Source organism: Typopeltis vanoorti, chromosome 8 (genome assembly GCF_054136105.1).
Source record: "Typopeltis vanoorti isolate ZY-2024b chromosome 8, IOZ_Tvanoo_1.0, whole genome shotgun sequence".
Lineage (NCBI taxonomy): Eukaryota > Metazoa > Arthropoda > Arachnida > Uropygi > Thelyphonidae > Typopeltis > Typopeltis vanoorti.
In genome coordinates this window covers 143,818,458-143,835,874 of record NC_143556.1, presented here as the reverse complement: position 1 = coordinate 143,835,874, position 17,417 = coordinate 143,818,458, and the positions used below count along the sequence as shown (strand labels likewise).

Here is a 17,417-nt window from a genome sequence, read left to right as displayed (position 1 = left end):
GAAGTGGTATTTTTATCATTCGGATGTCTCATCTGTCCAAATGTTCATATCGTTATTTTTATTTATTTATTTTTTTTTGATACACATGCTACACAAATTTAGAACCAATGGGGCATAATCAGTCTGCTGGATCATTTACTTTCTTTTGTGTTTAATTATAAAAGACATTCCGCACAGTTCAGCTGTCTCACTGTCTCTTAGAGCTTGGTAACGTCTATGGCCCGAAAACGTGTTTCTTACTAAGAAAGCCAATTATTTTATAAATAAAATGGAAATTGTGACGATAGGAAACTTTTTCCCAAAAAAACGCCATTGTTATGTTTTGATATTCACTCTAGAGAATACTCGCAGTTCACTGGGTAAGTTAAGAATGGCGAACTGTTTTTAGAAAAATAACAATTTTTCTCGCGGTATGAAGAATAGACAGAGAGAGAGAGAGAGAGAGAGAGAGAGAGATGAAGCATAATGAATATAGTTCACTGGCCACAGTTCATTATCGACGGATTACTTTATGGTCAAGTAAACATACTCATGCAGATTCTGTTATGTTGTAGTGTTAAAACTACTTACTCCTGCTTGGACATTCCTTTTGGGGTCTCTTCTGTTGTACGCTGACACCAGAAAGTGATGCAAAGCTTGCTGATCTGCATGGAGTCTAATAGTCGATGTAATACGGCCCTACAAATTTAAATATCATTGAACTAAAATCCAGCGAGAAATGTACTATTTTTGATTTTTAAAAATATAAAATCTCTCATTGGTCTGGATTAAGATCGACATTAATAAAATAATCATTATAATCCATAGTAAAATTTTCAAAAGTCTCATTTCCTACTTCGTGTATAATAAACAAGATCAAACCTTTGAACTCTCTTCTTCATTAAATACGGGTTCGAATTTAGCTAACTGTTAAAATTTTATTTTTAAAAGGACAATTACAGTACGTTAATTATTGCATGCTTAATATATGAGTATGAATAATTAACTAAGCGACATTTAAAGAATTTAAAAAAGAAATTATCGGAATGAAATATTGCACTAACATATCACTCAACAAGAAATTATTGTCAGCAGAAATATACAAAACATTCGGCCCCTTAATCTGTTCACTCACCGTGTCTCTATCTATAGTAAACCCTCTGGTCAACTGACCGTCGTGTCCCGTGATGTTGTACCACACGGGACTTCCGTTGGGAACTGTGGCTCTGACGTCCAACACGGTGCTGCCAGCTTCCAAGACGCCTTCTGCGTTGTTGACCGTGTACTGGGCGGAAGTGAACACCGGTGTGGGCTCATCGATGGTGTCTTTGTACACTTCTATGGCCAGAACAGCCGTGCTGGTGAAAACAATTACAAGCATCAGACCAAAATTCAGAAAGTGAGAGTGCAAAAAGTGTATACAATATAAAATGTGATTTAAACATGCACACTGTGTAAGTGGGATGAAGCAACTTTTAAACAATTGGTTTGAATATTCTGAAACTTGAGTTTCATTGTCAGCAAAACATGTTTTCGTGATCCGATGACGATCCGCTTAAACTGCCAACACACCGACATAATCTGGCTAATTCTTTACTCCATTTAAAAAATACCAGCCAAACACAAATATTTAACATAATTTTAAGTTTATACTCTTTAAATCCATCGCCAACCAAAATTTGTTTTATGTTTTTATAGCTACCTTTGAATATATCGTTATTAAGATATTTGGTTTTCACTTTTCAGATTGTTTCCCAACTCGTATCGTTTTCCTGCTCGCTTTTTAGATAAAAATTTCATCTAAATATCGCTGTCATCCTAATCTTCATATTGACTAGGTATGTTCGATTTCTTATTCTTTCAAATTAAATTTGTAAATCAATAAAAATCCATTAACGTAAAGCCTACAGCTGGTATAACAATAAAGCTTAGCTTTTATTAATTATTTTTAAACGATTACACTTGCAAAAAATTTCATAAAAAAAAAAAAACGAAAGCCACAAAACTGAATATTTTTACCCCAAAACCAAAAGGAATTCTGATATCTGAACATTTTTGCTTAAGTTAAACTTTATTCATCAGTATTTATAATTAGCAAGACGTTTTGTGTAAAGAATTATCTCTGAAGTCATTCACATGATATTGACATCATCTTATCTATAGACTATTATACCAGATTCATGCGTCTACTTTCTGACTAGATTGGAACATACTGCAAATCACCATCTGCTTTAAACTTTAGAAATCTTAATACTAAGCAACGAAGGAAGGGTTTAAATTATTATTATTATTATTATTATTATTGAAAAGGTTAGCACTCATTTTCAAATGGAAACATATTCGAGAAATTAAAAAGAAAATATCCCAGCCAGGAGTTTTGGAAGGTAACTACTAAAGCACATCGACTTTGAAACATATTCTGACCTCAGATCGGAAAAGAAAAAAAATTGTGCAAGCTTCATTCGCTGACGAGTGAGTTGATCCAAAGTGCAACCGCACTTTTCCTTCTGATGTATTGTGTTAAAGGAGATTCAACGTGCATGGGTGAGGGTGATTTCGAAAGGCCTGATGCTCGAAACCACAAGACTTTGAATCAGCGAAGAAACCCGCTGAGTCAATCTAAAACAATCTTTCGCTGAGATGGAATTTTCTGTTGACGTTGAGAAGCCATTCGTTTGATGTTTCTGAACTAATTCTGCAACGCGTTCGAAATGCAGTTTCATCCTGAACGAACTCCTAAATGGTCATGTGGTTTCAACTTTGCGATTGCACGAATTTGTCACGTGTTTCCAGGAATCACAGCATCTTCGTTGTACTCACCCACCTTACCGTCAGCTTTGGTCCTTTTCAACATGTTTTAGATATAAATCTGCATAAAACAGCAGCAAATATAGGCATCCCCCCCATTAATGCATTGAATAATAAGGCGAATGCTACTATTTTCTCTCTTGAATATTTTTGTTCTTCCCTGCTATAAAAAAAAAAAAAAAAGTTGCATTGACTGTTTTCCTTCAATCTGTATTAATTAGTACTGATGATGCAACATCCGAAATATTATACTAAATATGATAACTTGCTTTGAATGGACCCTTATACAGTGATTTCAATTTTCTTGACCAATTCTTTTCGTTCTGAATTTCTTTCCTTACTACAGACAGTAAGATAAAAGAAGCTTACAATCCATATTTTACTTATTTTTTCCAATGTTTGTCAAAGTACAATGTTTTGTTACTTTTAAAATGTTCTCAATCTATAAAAGACCAGAAGAGATGCGCTTCAAAAATAAAACATCTGCGGCGGATTAAGCAATGGAAGATTTACATACAGAAACTATTTCTCTAGACGACTTCGCTTCAGTGTAGCTGAACATCCCAAAAGGGTTTACGAATCATGCCAACGGATGAACCGGTAATAGAACGAGGCGCTGACACAGACACCCAGAAGTACCCGCGTAACATATTTCCAGAAGCACCATCCCGACAAACTGCGAAATATAGATTCGAAATTTTTACACCCGTTTCTTCGAAAAAATCGATCTAAATTCAAATCAGTTGTGAAAAAACAGACGCAAAAAGTTTCCGCTGGCAGACACTTAATGCACTTGTACAACATTGAACGTAACTGAACAGAATTTCGGAAGCGATAAAAGCGCAGATCTTCAGAATTCCTTCTGCCTTACTGTGAGTTGTAACTGAGGAATCCTTCTGTTGCAAGAAATGCCACCCTCTTAGTCTAAAAATATGATATTTAGCTATCGAATCCGATTCTCCTTAAATCGACAGCTTAGGTACAATTGAGAAGTTTATACCAAGTATCATTAAAGCTTACAAAGTTTGTACAAGAAGATATTCATTGCGTTCCCATCACTAATAGTGAGACGGTGAATCTGTTGGAAGTTTTGGGAATATAAATAAGGAGTGTAATAAAAATAAGCAATTAAAACCCGACAAGTATCGTGCGTCGTAAAACGTCATCACCAGGGGTAGTGGCACATACAAGTTTTACACAACAAAAACTTATTAAATTAATTACACATATTAGATGTTTTTGATAACTTCACAAATGTAACATATAATTAGAAATCAGAATACAAATGATAAATTCGTTACTGCATGCGTGCTTGATCATTGCTAGTGTTGTCACGTTCTGTGGTATCATGCTGCTATATCCTGGGTCTTCTTCTACGCGTTATTCCCGCTTCCAATGCAGGGTCCGCGTGTTACTTTAGATGCGACTTCTTGATAGTACTACTCCCAACCGACCCGTCGCCTGGTCTGCCGCTGGGGGGGGGGGAGGATATATTTTGACTGTAGAGACGTATGTTCACGGGGCCGGTTTGCCTGTTTGCGGGATGAAAAACGCCAGATAAACTGGCGGAAAAAAACCCTACTGACCGCGCCCAAGACCGGCTAACTTGGCTATGCCTGAGGAAGATCCTCAAATTCCTCACGTCTACAACGGGAATCGAACCTGGGACACTCCTTCCCCAGGCATATGGTTGCGAAGCGCAAAGCCACTAGGCTAACCGCGCGGTTGCTATATCCTGGATCTGTGGCTGTTAAATTTTCGATGAAAGCAGTCCATGCGTGATGTAAAATGAAGGCTTGATTTTTTATTGTATTGTTTAGGAATCCTAAGCATTTGTACGGATTTTTTAAATTTCCTTATAAAACAGTTATGAAATATATGACGTTTTTGTTTGTTGCCAAAGTACTTGATGGTCAGTAGTTGTATAAAACAGACCTGATTTATGGTCTCTTCTTTTTTCGACATATTTTACGTGTTCAGACATGCGGATTTCTCCCGACCTTCCTGTCTAGCCTACATAACAAATGCCACAAGAGCGAAGAATGTCATAGATGCCTGGATTTTTCATGGGGTAATATGTGAAGGTTTCGGTGGATGTAGGAATCTTATTTTTTGTAAAGGTAAAAAAGCCACTTTTATGTTGTACTCGCGGAGCAACTCCGCCACTTTGTAACATTCTTGATGTAAAAACAGTGAATCACTTATTCTGGATCAAAAGTTGCAGAAATTTTCCACTTCGTCACAAAGTAAATTAATATTGACTTTGACCTTTAATCGCATAAGCAAAGTGTTTCATGAAAGAACAAACCACTACGCTATTTGTATATAGAGGCTGTTGATTTTACATCAGTTACATTAGTATCGCACAAAGAACTGCAATATACAGTGCATGTCGTAAGGAACGGTGTTATTTTATTATGGGATACAAATCTGTACTGAGATATTTCCTGCACGACCTTTGTTTGCACTTGGTGAAGGGATTAAAACAAGCAAAAATATCCGTAAAGCTTGTTCGGGTGAGTTCTACTCTGGTTAATTAGATAGTAAGCTCTGTTGTCCGGGCCATGTTCAGGATTTCTATGCAGTTAAGAAAACTGAAACAATGTTTTTAAATGATACGGTAATGCACAAAGAAAGTGTTTGCAGTGATGGCACGCTATTACTAGCACTCAATGCGACTCAAAATCCCATCTGTTTGGGACTTTTCAAAATTTAAAGAGAGAAAGAGATGATATGGCATTTAAGAATATATATGTAACGCGCTGCTCATTATTGACATGGATGTGCAGTGTTACCAGGAATGGCTAAGACAGTAATAAGAAAATAAGAAGTACAGTTCAAGAGTCGAAGAAGGCGTTAGAGAAAATATTGTGCCACCGAAATGGATATTTTTCTCTTGTTATACAGTTTCTGTGAAAGAAGGAGGGCGCACTGTGCTGCTGCTTATTTCTCACCTGGATAACGGAAATACTGCGCCATCAGAAGCTCGGATGTTTAAAACTTCGACGACTGGCGTGAGCGGCTGACTCGGAGTAATTTGACCCGTCTTCGGATGAATACCGAAGTACGAACTAGGAGGAGAGATCTCGTAGGTGATATCGTTGTTTCCATTTGCCGGACTGTCATCATCTACAGCTCTCACAGTATACACTACTTCGTGTTGGGACGTGGACAGCGGTACTCGTATGTTACGGGGCATCGACAAGAAGTAAGGGGTGATATCGTTCACATCATTCACTGTTACCTGGAAGGAAATAAAGAAGAAACAAAATCACCAATCTCCACAGAACTAATAAATATGTTCTATTTAATGCAGTTATTCTAATGACATATAAGAAGAGGGGCTTCTGTCATTTTACTCCTTTGCGATCACAAAGTTAACATGTTCATTGCCAAACACGCGATATCGCGCGATGCGAGTCCCACCAAACGACCAATCACGCGTTATCGCGTGGACGTCGCTAACTAAATAAAAAAATTTAAAAAAATTGGCCACCACACGAAATTCCAATTTTCAGCTTGGCAATGAAAGTGTTAATCATATATTTTAGCAGAATAATGCGAATGTTATTCACTTTGCGAGAATGGATAACCGGCATAATTTGCAAGCGTAAATAAGATGTAGTATGATAGGGATACGGTTATTAAAAGTGGGGGCTGAAAGAAAACGTAAAATCGGGAGAGTAATTTACGTGTGTTCGTGCTAACGTGCCAGTATTCTGCATATCCAAACCGCAAACTGGCTGCAAGACAATGTTCCTTATCAAAACACTTGACATGACATATTCCAATATTTCAATCGAGCTCATCGCCCAACCAGAAATGTTAAGCAAGTGCTTAACATTTCTGGTTAAGACGCTCTGTGCGTCTCAGAAAATCTGTATAAACGTGTCCACACATTCCCCTTCATTAAGGATTAAATTTATTTTAAAAATTAAAAACTGTCTGGAATTTTACGCCGGATTAGGATACTACGCACTGAATTCACCAAGATTCGCTGACATGATCGATACATTCGCGGATGATTTGAGCAGCTTTGGAAGCAAAAGCTCTGTATTAGCTCGACTCAGCATATAATAGCGAATGCTTTTCAGGTAACAAACAAATTGCTCAAAAGTTGGCTGGTTGATCGTTTTGATTTAAGGCAGAATCAACCAAGCCTGCGACGCAAGTGTATTGAGTCTATAAACTGCATGTGCTGTTTTGACTGGTTTTCCTGTTTTGTAGAGTGAAAAACCCGAATTTTCGAGGGGGGCGGTACCTCAATATGAGAAACAGATGGCCCAAAACTTACTAGTAAAATTAAACATTTTCTGCGTGGTGGGATGGAGAGTTCAATACATTTCTGCCACAACATTTCTAACTGAAAATACCTTAACAGACCTTTCAAACGGCCTTTTCTGTGTGGAGGCCTACAGGACAGGGATCCGCACTATAGTTCAATTTCTGGCCCCTTAATATTAGAGAGTATGAGTTACTTGAGGAAAAGGCCCCTCCATAAAGCTTTAAGACCACCGCAGAACTGTTCTAGATTTGGAACCGCAGCATGAGCTATGATCAGAGCGGTCATACAGAATGCGCCCTGTGGGTGTACGTACAACATTTGTGCGAAGCGTGTACATTTGAAATTATTTCAAGTTGACTCACGTGCGCAGCGCGGACACGAACAGTGAATAAAGTGGACTCTACCTGAACAAGCGTTGTAGCAAACTGAGGTTCTCTCGACTCGTCTCGGGCTTCCACTTGCAATTCTAAATGTTTGACCTTTTCGTAGTCCAGCGGCGTGACCAGAGTAATCCTGCCGGATTCACCGTCCATTCTGAATGCTTCGCGATGAGATGATCGTATTATTCTGTATCGCAGCTTTCCCGCTTTTCCAGGATCAGGGTCGTAGGCACGAACGGTCAAAAGTGGCACGTTGGCGGCGTTTTCATCAACCGACACTCGATATCCGAACTTTTCAAATTTAGGAGGATGGTTTCTCGTACTGGACACTCGAACGATGAGGGATGCCTTGCCGATGTTGGACGTTGCTCCGTGGTCTCGAGCGAAAACTTCCATTTCGTAAGTCGTATTATGTTGGGTGTATTCAGGAAGAGTGGCGGACAAGCGAACCTGACCGGTTTGAGGATCGATTTCGAAAAGACCGTGGGTGTTTTTAATCCAATACGTGATTTCACCATTGCTGGATAAATCCGGGTCAAAGGCTACAACCTGCACAACGGGTCTTCCTGCCTGCGACTGCGGAGGGATGCTGACGATGTATCGCTCCCTTTCGAAGGTAGGAGGATTGTCGTTTTCATCGAGAACTTGGATCACCACGGAGGCTCTGGCATCATACTTCCCGTCCAAAGCGACCACGATGAACTCGTAGGAATCTTTGGTTTCCCTGTCGAGCACCTGCTTAGTGCAAACATTTCCGGTTTTGGGATTCACTATGAAAGGGATGTTGCTTCTGTCCACGGCATAGGAGATGGAATCGACACTGTCTCCGCTCTCAGCATGGACCTAGAGAGAAAAGAATCGTCAATTAATGCAGGGTAAAAGATAATCCTGTTTTGTAATGTTAGGCCTCTTGCTGAATGAATAAAAGAAAGCGGTAAGTTACACTTTAACTACTAATCTCATTTGCTCTTACACACATTCTGAATTAGATAAGGTGGTTCCTAACGCAGGATGTTAGAGAGTAGTAAATACATCTTAAGTGCTACAAACGGATTACTCTAGAAATAACTCCAATATATAATCATATACTTCAAAAAAAAAAAAAAAGACACGCAGCTAAATTATATTTCAGAAACAAACAAACAAACGCGACCAAATGCTGTTGTTTTCTGTTGACATAAACACACCAGACAGGGGAAATCCTTAACTGATTGGTCATGTTTGAATACTTTCTTGAAATGGCTTTGGAAGAAGTTGATAATTTCATTTATCGGCAAGTTTTATGACACTAAATTGCTTAATCATTGCCAAACAAAAAGCTTCTCTTAATTTTAATTACGAGCAACGAAACTTATTTGGGAAATGAAGTAAACATCAAATGTAAGAAATTAAAATTTTAAATTAAAATATCATGAAGTAAAGAATATTCTCCGATAATTTACTCGATCCTTCCTCCAAATTTATTCAGAGTGTTTCAGTATTCAAAAATTTATTTGGAATACATTTCAGTTCCAGGATCCGCAACATAAAAGAAGCTTCGTCCTTCTGTGCATAACAGTCATACAATGTCACCCTTGGGCCACAGTTATAATGGAAGGAAACAAAAGAATGAAGAAATGCACTCGCAGTAAAGTCACGCTCAGTCCTACTGCCAAACATTTCAGAGTGCTGAGTTGGAAAATTAAAAACACACAAATTAAGTTTCTTAGTAAATATTCATACTTTAATTTCCGGAAGTTTGGTTGTTCGTCCTTATTCAAGGTCTGATTGCAATTAAATTATTAATAACCGATTGACTGAAGAAGAACAAGAAAGAAAAATCTTATTTGCATTATAACTGCAATGAATCCCTGAGTTATGTGCAAATGATTTGCATTAACATTCTAAAGAGAAAAAAAACGTAATAATGAGAAATATTCTTTTAAGATGTACTTCACCTGTAGGAAGCAGTGCCCTGCAGGAAGGTTCTCTGCTAATGTTGCAGAATAGGACATCTGAGTGAACACTGGAGGATGGTCATTGGTGTCAATCACATCGACGGTTACCAGAGCTAATCCATATAACGAATTGGCATGGGCTGCAGATTAGAAACAAAATTAGTTGAAGAATAAATGAAGGTTCTCAGTTTTCATATACATAGTAAAAATAGAATGATAGACATCAGATATATTTTGTATTCTTTATTTTCGGATATACCAATACCGCTCATTGGAATTGTAAAAATTTAGCATTCTAGGGTGGTGGTTAAAGATGACGTGTGTGCATGAGAGAGAGAGAGAGAGAGAGAGAGAGAGTGACCGTATTGCTGCAAAAAGCAGAAACGCCGATTTGCAGTACAAGATAAGAATTCAGCTTGTGGAATCATAACGTACTTCTATCAACTCGTGACGCACAAAAATAAATTATGAGGGGAAAATGCATTCAGAACTTCACATATTTCATAGGGGATAGTATTAAGAAGATACACAAAATACGCTTCCGAAAGCTCTAATTCTCCGAGATATTGCAGGAAGCCGAGTAATAACACTCAGACACCTGACACCCGAATTTACGTAGACGACTTACGGTCGGAATTTAAACGGCACTCAGAAAATGAATTTATGGAAAATAAGCGGAAAACACATCTTTCCCGGGCTCATCACGATGATTTATTGGAAACGCTTTTCATTCAGAATGAAATATAAACTTCTCTAGAAAATACTAAATCCATGCGTTAAAATGAACGGAGATTTAGTTCTTGGAGAATTAACTGAGCAGCATTTTCTTCTTTGACTTACGTATCGAAGTGATTCATGGAAAAATAGAAAGATTCTGTAATTGAAATGTCGGCGTAAGACTTCAAGGTTGTAGTCTTCGAAGAAACGATTTGAAAAACATAATTTTCAAGACAAGACAGGAGGTCACGTTGTTCTCCTCTCGTTTCCAGATTGTGCATGACTTCCTTCTCAATGCAAAAACTACCTTCTCAAGTATCAATGGAATTTTAATAGCGATTCTGCAGTGATTAACGCAATTGTACAGAAACTAAAGGGTTTCAGAAGGCAAATGTACCTTTTTGCATTGAAGCCATGCTATTTTCTATTCGTTGAGGAATGTTGTCAAGAAAACTGCAGAAGCTTGTATACGGGAATACTTACGAAAATGAGAGTAAGCCGTTCACTAGTGCAACGATAACCAATGGAAGTCCTCTTATACGCGCAGAAAATAAAATTTCGAACTTCTTTTTTTGACAGGGTTATTCAGGCTTGATGCGCAAATGTGTGAAGCACCAGCTTGACCTATCAACTTAAACACCTGCGTGTTGGTGGATCAAGATTAACAAACTGGCATACTCTACGAGTTCCAGTGGATTAGTTTAAACTATGACAGTATGTAAATGGTGAAAATTTGGACTAATCTATATTATTATTGTATTGTTCTCAAGAACGAGCTGCACCCAACACACCTGATCCACTTTTTTTTTTTATAAAAGAGGTATCGGATATCCACTTCGATGGGTAACATACATCAGTCCTTATATTTCAGTTGCATTTAAGATCTATTTTTCGATGTTCGCAGATATAAAACAGGTTTTCTATCATCTTTAAACAGATCTCCCAACGAAACTACTATTTTACTCCAATTATTACCGCTTTGTTGTCATATTCAGGATTCCCTGCTGTCGGACAATCAAATGTTAGAGAAATTTGCCGTTAATCTAAAATAGAGTTAATTTTTATAAGACTGAAATAACACACAAAATTAATGTAATGATTACCCAATAAGTTATTTGAAATAATTCAAGTTAGTCTCTACAAAAATAGACAAACAAATCTGAACTTCAGATAACTTACAATCCCTCGCTTCAATCAGCAAAGCATAACTTTTCTTCCTGTCGTAATCCAGTTTGTGGGCCTCTGTAGGAATCACCCTGATTTCTCCCGTGCTCGAATCTATTATAAAAATCCCATCTTCGTTTCCGCTTTTGATCGAATAGGTGATGGTGTTGTTCTGAAGATCTCTATCCGTGGCTAACACCTACGCACGAGAAAATGGGGTCACAACAAAACAGAGTGCAGCATTATTCAAATATCACAAATTATATAATTTGGAACAAATTTACAAATCAATCTTCTCATACTATCTTAAGATCGCAAATGTGAAAGTGAAATCGCGATAAATTTGACACTAAAAGATTGATTTACAAAGTAAGAGCGAGTTGAATTCAGGAGACAATCATTCCTCGCAGGAAATTGGGAAGCTGCAAATTCTTTAAGTCTACATATGCTGTCGCTCATTTATAATCATGCTAAAGCAATTTTGATATTCACTGCAGCCGTTTGGGGTTGAATGAACTCGTGTTGTTAGTAGATAAAAAATCTGCTTCCAAGTTTGGTTGAAAAGCACTCGATCTAAATGCAAGAACATTCTTCTAAATGTCTCCGTAGGCACCATACAACCCAAAATAACCCAATTGAAATAATTTTTGTGAGATAGTTAAGAAAAAATGAGATGGTGAAGCCCATTCTTGTTGTGTTCAGGAAGAGTTCCGAAGAAAATGCTTTTCGCACATTTTAGAATCACTGAGATGAAGTATAAGGGGGCTCATAAGTCACGAAGGGGTTTAAATAGCTTTTTATTTATTAATTGTTTTTACTCTTTTTTTTGTTATAATGAAACACAAAACCAAGATTTTTTTTATTAGTTATGAATCATTTACATTTTAAACCCATTCGTGACTTATGGCCAGCCCTGCATATTATTGATAAAATTATTATTATTAAATTATATTACTGATAAAACAGATAAATTTTTGCAGCATATAATACTTTTTTTTTATTTTTTTTTTTTTAAAGAGAGCAATATTCTTTTCATCAAAGGATCATTCGGTGTGCGTGTTCCCGGGAGAATAAACAAAGGACCGATTAAAATCCTGGCAGATTGTTTTGTGCTGCTTGAAAACACGTCGATGCAGCGGAGCGAAGGAAGCAAAAGGTAAATAATGCGAGGACGTGAAAGGGGCAGCTTCGCTGTTTTCTATTATGCGCTTGGACGAGAATTACGCGGAAGATACAATTCTCAAGGAAGCCACGTGACGTCTGAGAGCGAGGTGAATTAGACAGCTCGTTACCGTCTCCGGGGACATCGGATGTCAACGACGATGTCTTTTTCTCCTTTGAACTAACCGAAAAATCATCGCAAACCTACAATGGGATTCCTAAAGTATATGCGGGAAGATGATACGCATGCATTGAAGCGAGATGCAAAATGAAACCTGAATCGAACGAAACCAACATGGAAGACTCGGGAGGTAGCTCAGTGCCGTAATGAACGTCCGGTCTACACGAAGTTTTCAAAATGACGCCATCAGCGGCGATTCGATAAATGAAACTTGGAAACTTGAAAATAAATGAGAAAGAATGGAAAATGTGGGTGGGTGGGTGTGCGCGCTCCTCAGAAGAGGGAAAAAATCAAAAGGTGCGATCGAAAAAAATTGTCGATCTTGATAGATAGTCGCTATGCGAAGTATAAACATAGAAAATGGTTTTAGTGATTTCCATTTAAAAATTATTTCTGTTTATGAATTTTCACTTCGAAGTGTTTCTACACAATCCACAGTAAAAAATAATCAAACGATGCTTAAAGAAGTAAAATTATTTTTTTAACACTTGTATTAAAAAACATTTCGTTGATTTCGTTTTATTAAATAAAATATTGTTTATTTAAATTCTAAACATTTGTTAAAATTATTTAACTATATTTTTGTGCGTTTTTATTATCTATTAAATATTTTGTCAATATTTCCTTCATTCGTAAGGTGGGGACATTTAAACCCGTTTGGTAGAAGCGGTAATAGAAAGTACTGGCTTTAGTTTCTTTGCATTCTATTCATAATACGAGGGAGGGGATATCTGGAAGGTTCTTACAAACACCTAGAACAAAAGTTAATTGATTTTATGTCTTGTTATATATCCTAAAAGAAAAAATTATTATAATTTGATGAAACATGGGGATTAAATGGTTTTAAGATGTGTTCTTTCTTGTGGTTATAGCTTTAATATAATTTTTCTTCTAGTTGTTTATCAAACTTTCCATGCCCCGCTCGTGTATACTAAAAGCCATGCAACGTAACATTTAACTGGTTTCCCCCCCCCCATCAGAAAACCAAGGTTGAAGGCGGAAGTCATAAGGTGGAAGAATTGTACCGCCATTTCGAAACTAGATAATTTAGCCTTATTTGAAAGGGAGGAAAGGCACAGAGGGAGGTGTATGTACCCATCTGCACGTTGTTTCGAACATTTTATTACTTGTTTTATTTTTAAAATTACAATTTTTCTATTATTACAGCGTTTTATTCTTCGGGGTTGACTCACTAGATATTAAACTAAACCAATGACATTAACAGAAACGTAAATCAGGAACAGTGAAACAAATCAGGAACAAAGAACTGAGGACTACGAAAGCCGACGAAGCAATCAGTCATAGAGTTTTGTTATTCACTGCTATGAATACCGATTAAGCATAAAATACGCTCGTAAAAGCGAAATAGTTCCTGCACTATCACCAGCGTAATGGTTTTAGAGCTGCTGTCTGGATACACACACAGCACAACATCACCGACTACATATTTTGTGAACTATTTCCTTCTAATGAAAAGACTTGCATTATACGGACCCCCGTCTCAAATTATCAAGAATTAAATAAATTCTCATTCGTTTAAAAAAAATGTGTTAAACAGTTAGCGACGGTGTGAGCACAATAACAACATTATCGTATTTAAACTTCTAACTCCCCTCAGACTTCATTCTTTTTCATCAGGGGCCATATTTCATTGATTCGGTGCATGTGACCGCAAAGTCTCTTATAAACTTCATCGAAGTGATTTCACTTTCGAACGTAGGCAGCAAACATTGAACTTTAATCACAGCCAATATCACCTGAAAGAGATGTGTAGGAAGAACCACGCTATTACGTTTTTTTTTTCTTAAATCTTGATTAAAGTTCCCAACAATGATCATCATTGAAACCCTCCGACAAAACCCCCTGTTACAATGGCAAACAGCGTCATTACACAGCAACTCTGATACCTCCCGAAGAAAACTTTAATAAACCTTAGAAAATGAAAGCATTCCGATGCGAATTCATCTCGTGTAATCTGCATTTCGTTCTGTTCACCAGAAAAGACTTTCAAACATTCCAAATTAACGACTGATCCTAGATTCACATTTGTCGTGTAAATGAGGTCGATGTGCGTGGGTTTCCGACAGCATGTTGAACCTCAAATAAATGGAAAAGTTAATAATACAGTGATAAGAAGGTCGTTTTTACTTGTTTAAACTTATATCGTATCGCTGTGCTCCCTCGCAATGGTAAGAGGGATTTGGCTGAGCCCGAGAAAGAAAGCAAGACGATGTCTTTTTTTTTTTTTTTTTTTGCAAAATGGAAAACATCGCCCCACTTCTGTAAGAAACCAACTCATGTCACATTTCGGATAGCCATCATAAAAAATTTTCAGATCCTAGCCTGGATTCGAACTAAAGTTTTCCAATTTACGTAGTAGATCAGTGTCATTACTCGCTGAACTACGCAGATCTTGCAACATGATGACAAACTATTTCAAAATCACGTGTAAAAAAAAAAAAAAAAACATTTTATGACAATTTTGAAATATCCTCTCACACTACGGCGACGCATTATGATTCATCATCCATTAGGAGAACTACTTCAAAATACAATAATACATTATATAGAAAAAATAGCGGATTAAATTTTGTCTTTTTTAGAGATAAAACCTTGAAATTATTCTCACCGTAATGATGGGTTGATTGGTTACTTTCTTCTCGGTTACGGACGCGTGATAGGATAACTGACTAAACACTGGAGGATGGTCGTTCTTCTCCCGAACCCTCACGTTTATCTGAACTCCGATGCTGTTATTCTGTGGCTGCCCATCATCGGTGGCTCGCACAATGAACGAGTACTGGGTGCGGGAATCCAAGTCTTTCTTGACATAAACGATGCCGTCGTCCTCGCCAATGAAGAAATATTCTGTCAAAGAAATAAATGTCGCCAGTGACAAAACTGTTCAAATTGCGAAATGTCTAAATTTGATTGGATTAATCATGTTTATTTTATTTAATTATATATTTGACTTCACATAATCGGTACGACGAAAAAGAATGTGTGCTTTTGATTACGGTAATTTGCTGTTAATACCTCAAGCAATAAAGGATGTTCACAAAAGGCTGTAGTTGTAATAAATTCAAGTTACTTGGCAATTAGAAGCATCACTGAATGTTAAAGTTATCCACAGTTTTTATTAATTTTTACAATGGAATAAGGAAACCTCAGATGCGAACTTAGTATAAACAAAATAACTTGCATCTAAACATAAAAGTACTGAAGGAGTAGATCAGAGGGGCTACAGACCCACACCACAAATCTGTTATTCCCTAGACCAAGTCTAAATGGCAAAGATGTTAGGGCACCTTATTTCTTGCTGACTCCAGAGCAGTCCCGTTACAGTTGATTCACCACCGCAATTCTTATTCAGACCTTCAGTAAGCAGGACGATCATCTCTCTTTGGATTGATCGCTGACCTGGTGGATAAAGCATGTACTTGTCGGTCATTTTCCGTAAAACTATAATAAAGAAAGGTATGTCTAACACATCATCCCGAAATAGGCAGATTATTTCGAGTTGTTCGTAACCTTTGAGCGGTGCAGCGTCAGAATGCATCACGCCAAAGTTTGTGCGACTTCGAAACGAAATCGATCGCTTTATGACGTTATCACATGGACGAATTTACAAAGATTTACGCTTAGCTTCAATTATTTCGTACAACAAAACTGACGAATAACCGTTGCACGTGCAAGATCGACTGAAATCACAAATGCTGCAAAAATAAATGCGAGGAATTTCAGTAGTACTTTATGGCGATAACATGGAAGTGGAAAGCATAACAAATAGAGAAACAAGAAGATTGTTTCTGCATTTTTAGCTTCATTTCTTGTAATCGTGATCATATGATTGGTATACAACGCAAGAAAACAGAAGAGATTTCGCATTTCACGTCAGAATGGAAGCAAGCCGTTTAACCTCACACAAAACTGTGTTATTTTATTAAGCGAAACTGGCTTAACTTACTGCTTTTGTCTAAAACTAGTATTTCTTCGTCCGAGTCAGCGTGTAGGAATGCCGTTTAACGACTCTCTGCTGGTCGTTCCAACACCTCAAGGTTCTCAGATTCCGCGTCTCTCTTTACTCGTTCCAAGCGCATTCTCCAAATTGGGAAATCCTGCTGGCCCGTAAGCAGACGTTCTACATTTATGGTGGACTTCGATGGCAGAACATTTATTAATATTCTAAACTGACAACGGAGTAATCATCTGTCGTTTTTATTCATTAATACGTATAGAAGAACTCACTGCTAGCAGTGGGGGGAAGGGGGGGATAATGTTTTCTCAAGGAAAGCATCGGCCTTGTGTTACAACGCCCAAGGGAAATCTACAGAGCTCACTGACAGCAAAAATGCAATTCAATCTGTAACGCAATCACTTCTGTGGGTTTAGAAATATGATGCGGTGATTGCAATACATATAGAAATGCTCTGTTTTACTTCTTTGTTCTCGAAAGATGTTGTCTGGCTCTACGTCTGTCACAAATAACTTTATATTGATGGTGAGGCATGCGAAATAATAATTAAAAAATGCTTACTAAATTTTATTTTGACTCTCATATAATTAATTTTCCTCAAGTATCATTTATTCCATTACACACACAGCACTTTTAATTAAAAAATTATTCATTTTATGTGCTTAATGGCTTTAATTATTAGTTTCGACTCATTTTTTTGCGAATTAAAACGTATAGTTATCATTATCCCTTAAGTTCTTAACTATTATGGCTTGGTAAACACATGGTCACTCACTTAGTACGAATTCATAGCAAACAATGGAAAAAAGAAATCATAACGTCACTCAAC

General features: G+C 37.3%; 1 protein-coding gene across 2 annotated transcripts in view; it reads right to left on the bottom strand.

Annotated features, from left to right (window-relative positions):
• The window catches only part of LOC150104400 (protocadherin Fat 4-like), a 345,892-nt gene that overhangs the window by 121,534 nt on the left and 206,941 nt on the right, over positions 1-17,417 (bottom strand). For both annotated transcript variants that reach the window (XM_090396350.1, XM_090396351.1), the window contains 7 exons: positions 15,242-15,480; positions 11,286-11,469; positions 9,390-9,529; positions 7,477-8,295; positions 5,742-6,031; positions 1,115-1,337; positions 571-678 (listed from right to left, as the gene is read on the bottom strand). In XM_090396350.1, coding sequence (XP_090252476.1) covers positions 571-678; positions 1,115-1,337; positions 5,742-6,031; positions 7,477-8,295; positions 9,390-9,529; positions 11,286-11,469; positions 15,242-15,480 — 2,003 coding nt within the window. The remainder of the gene's footprint in view (positions 1-570; positions 679-1,114; positions 1,338-5,741; positions 6,032-7,476; positions 8,296-9,389; positions 9,530-11,285; positions 11,470-15,241; positions 15,481-17,417) is intronic.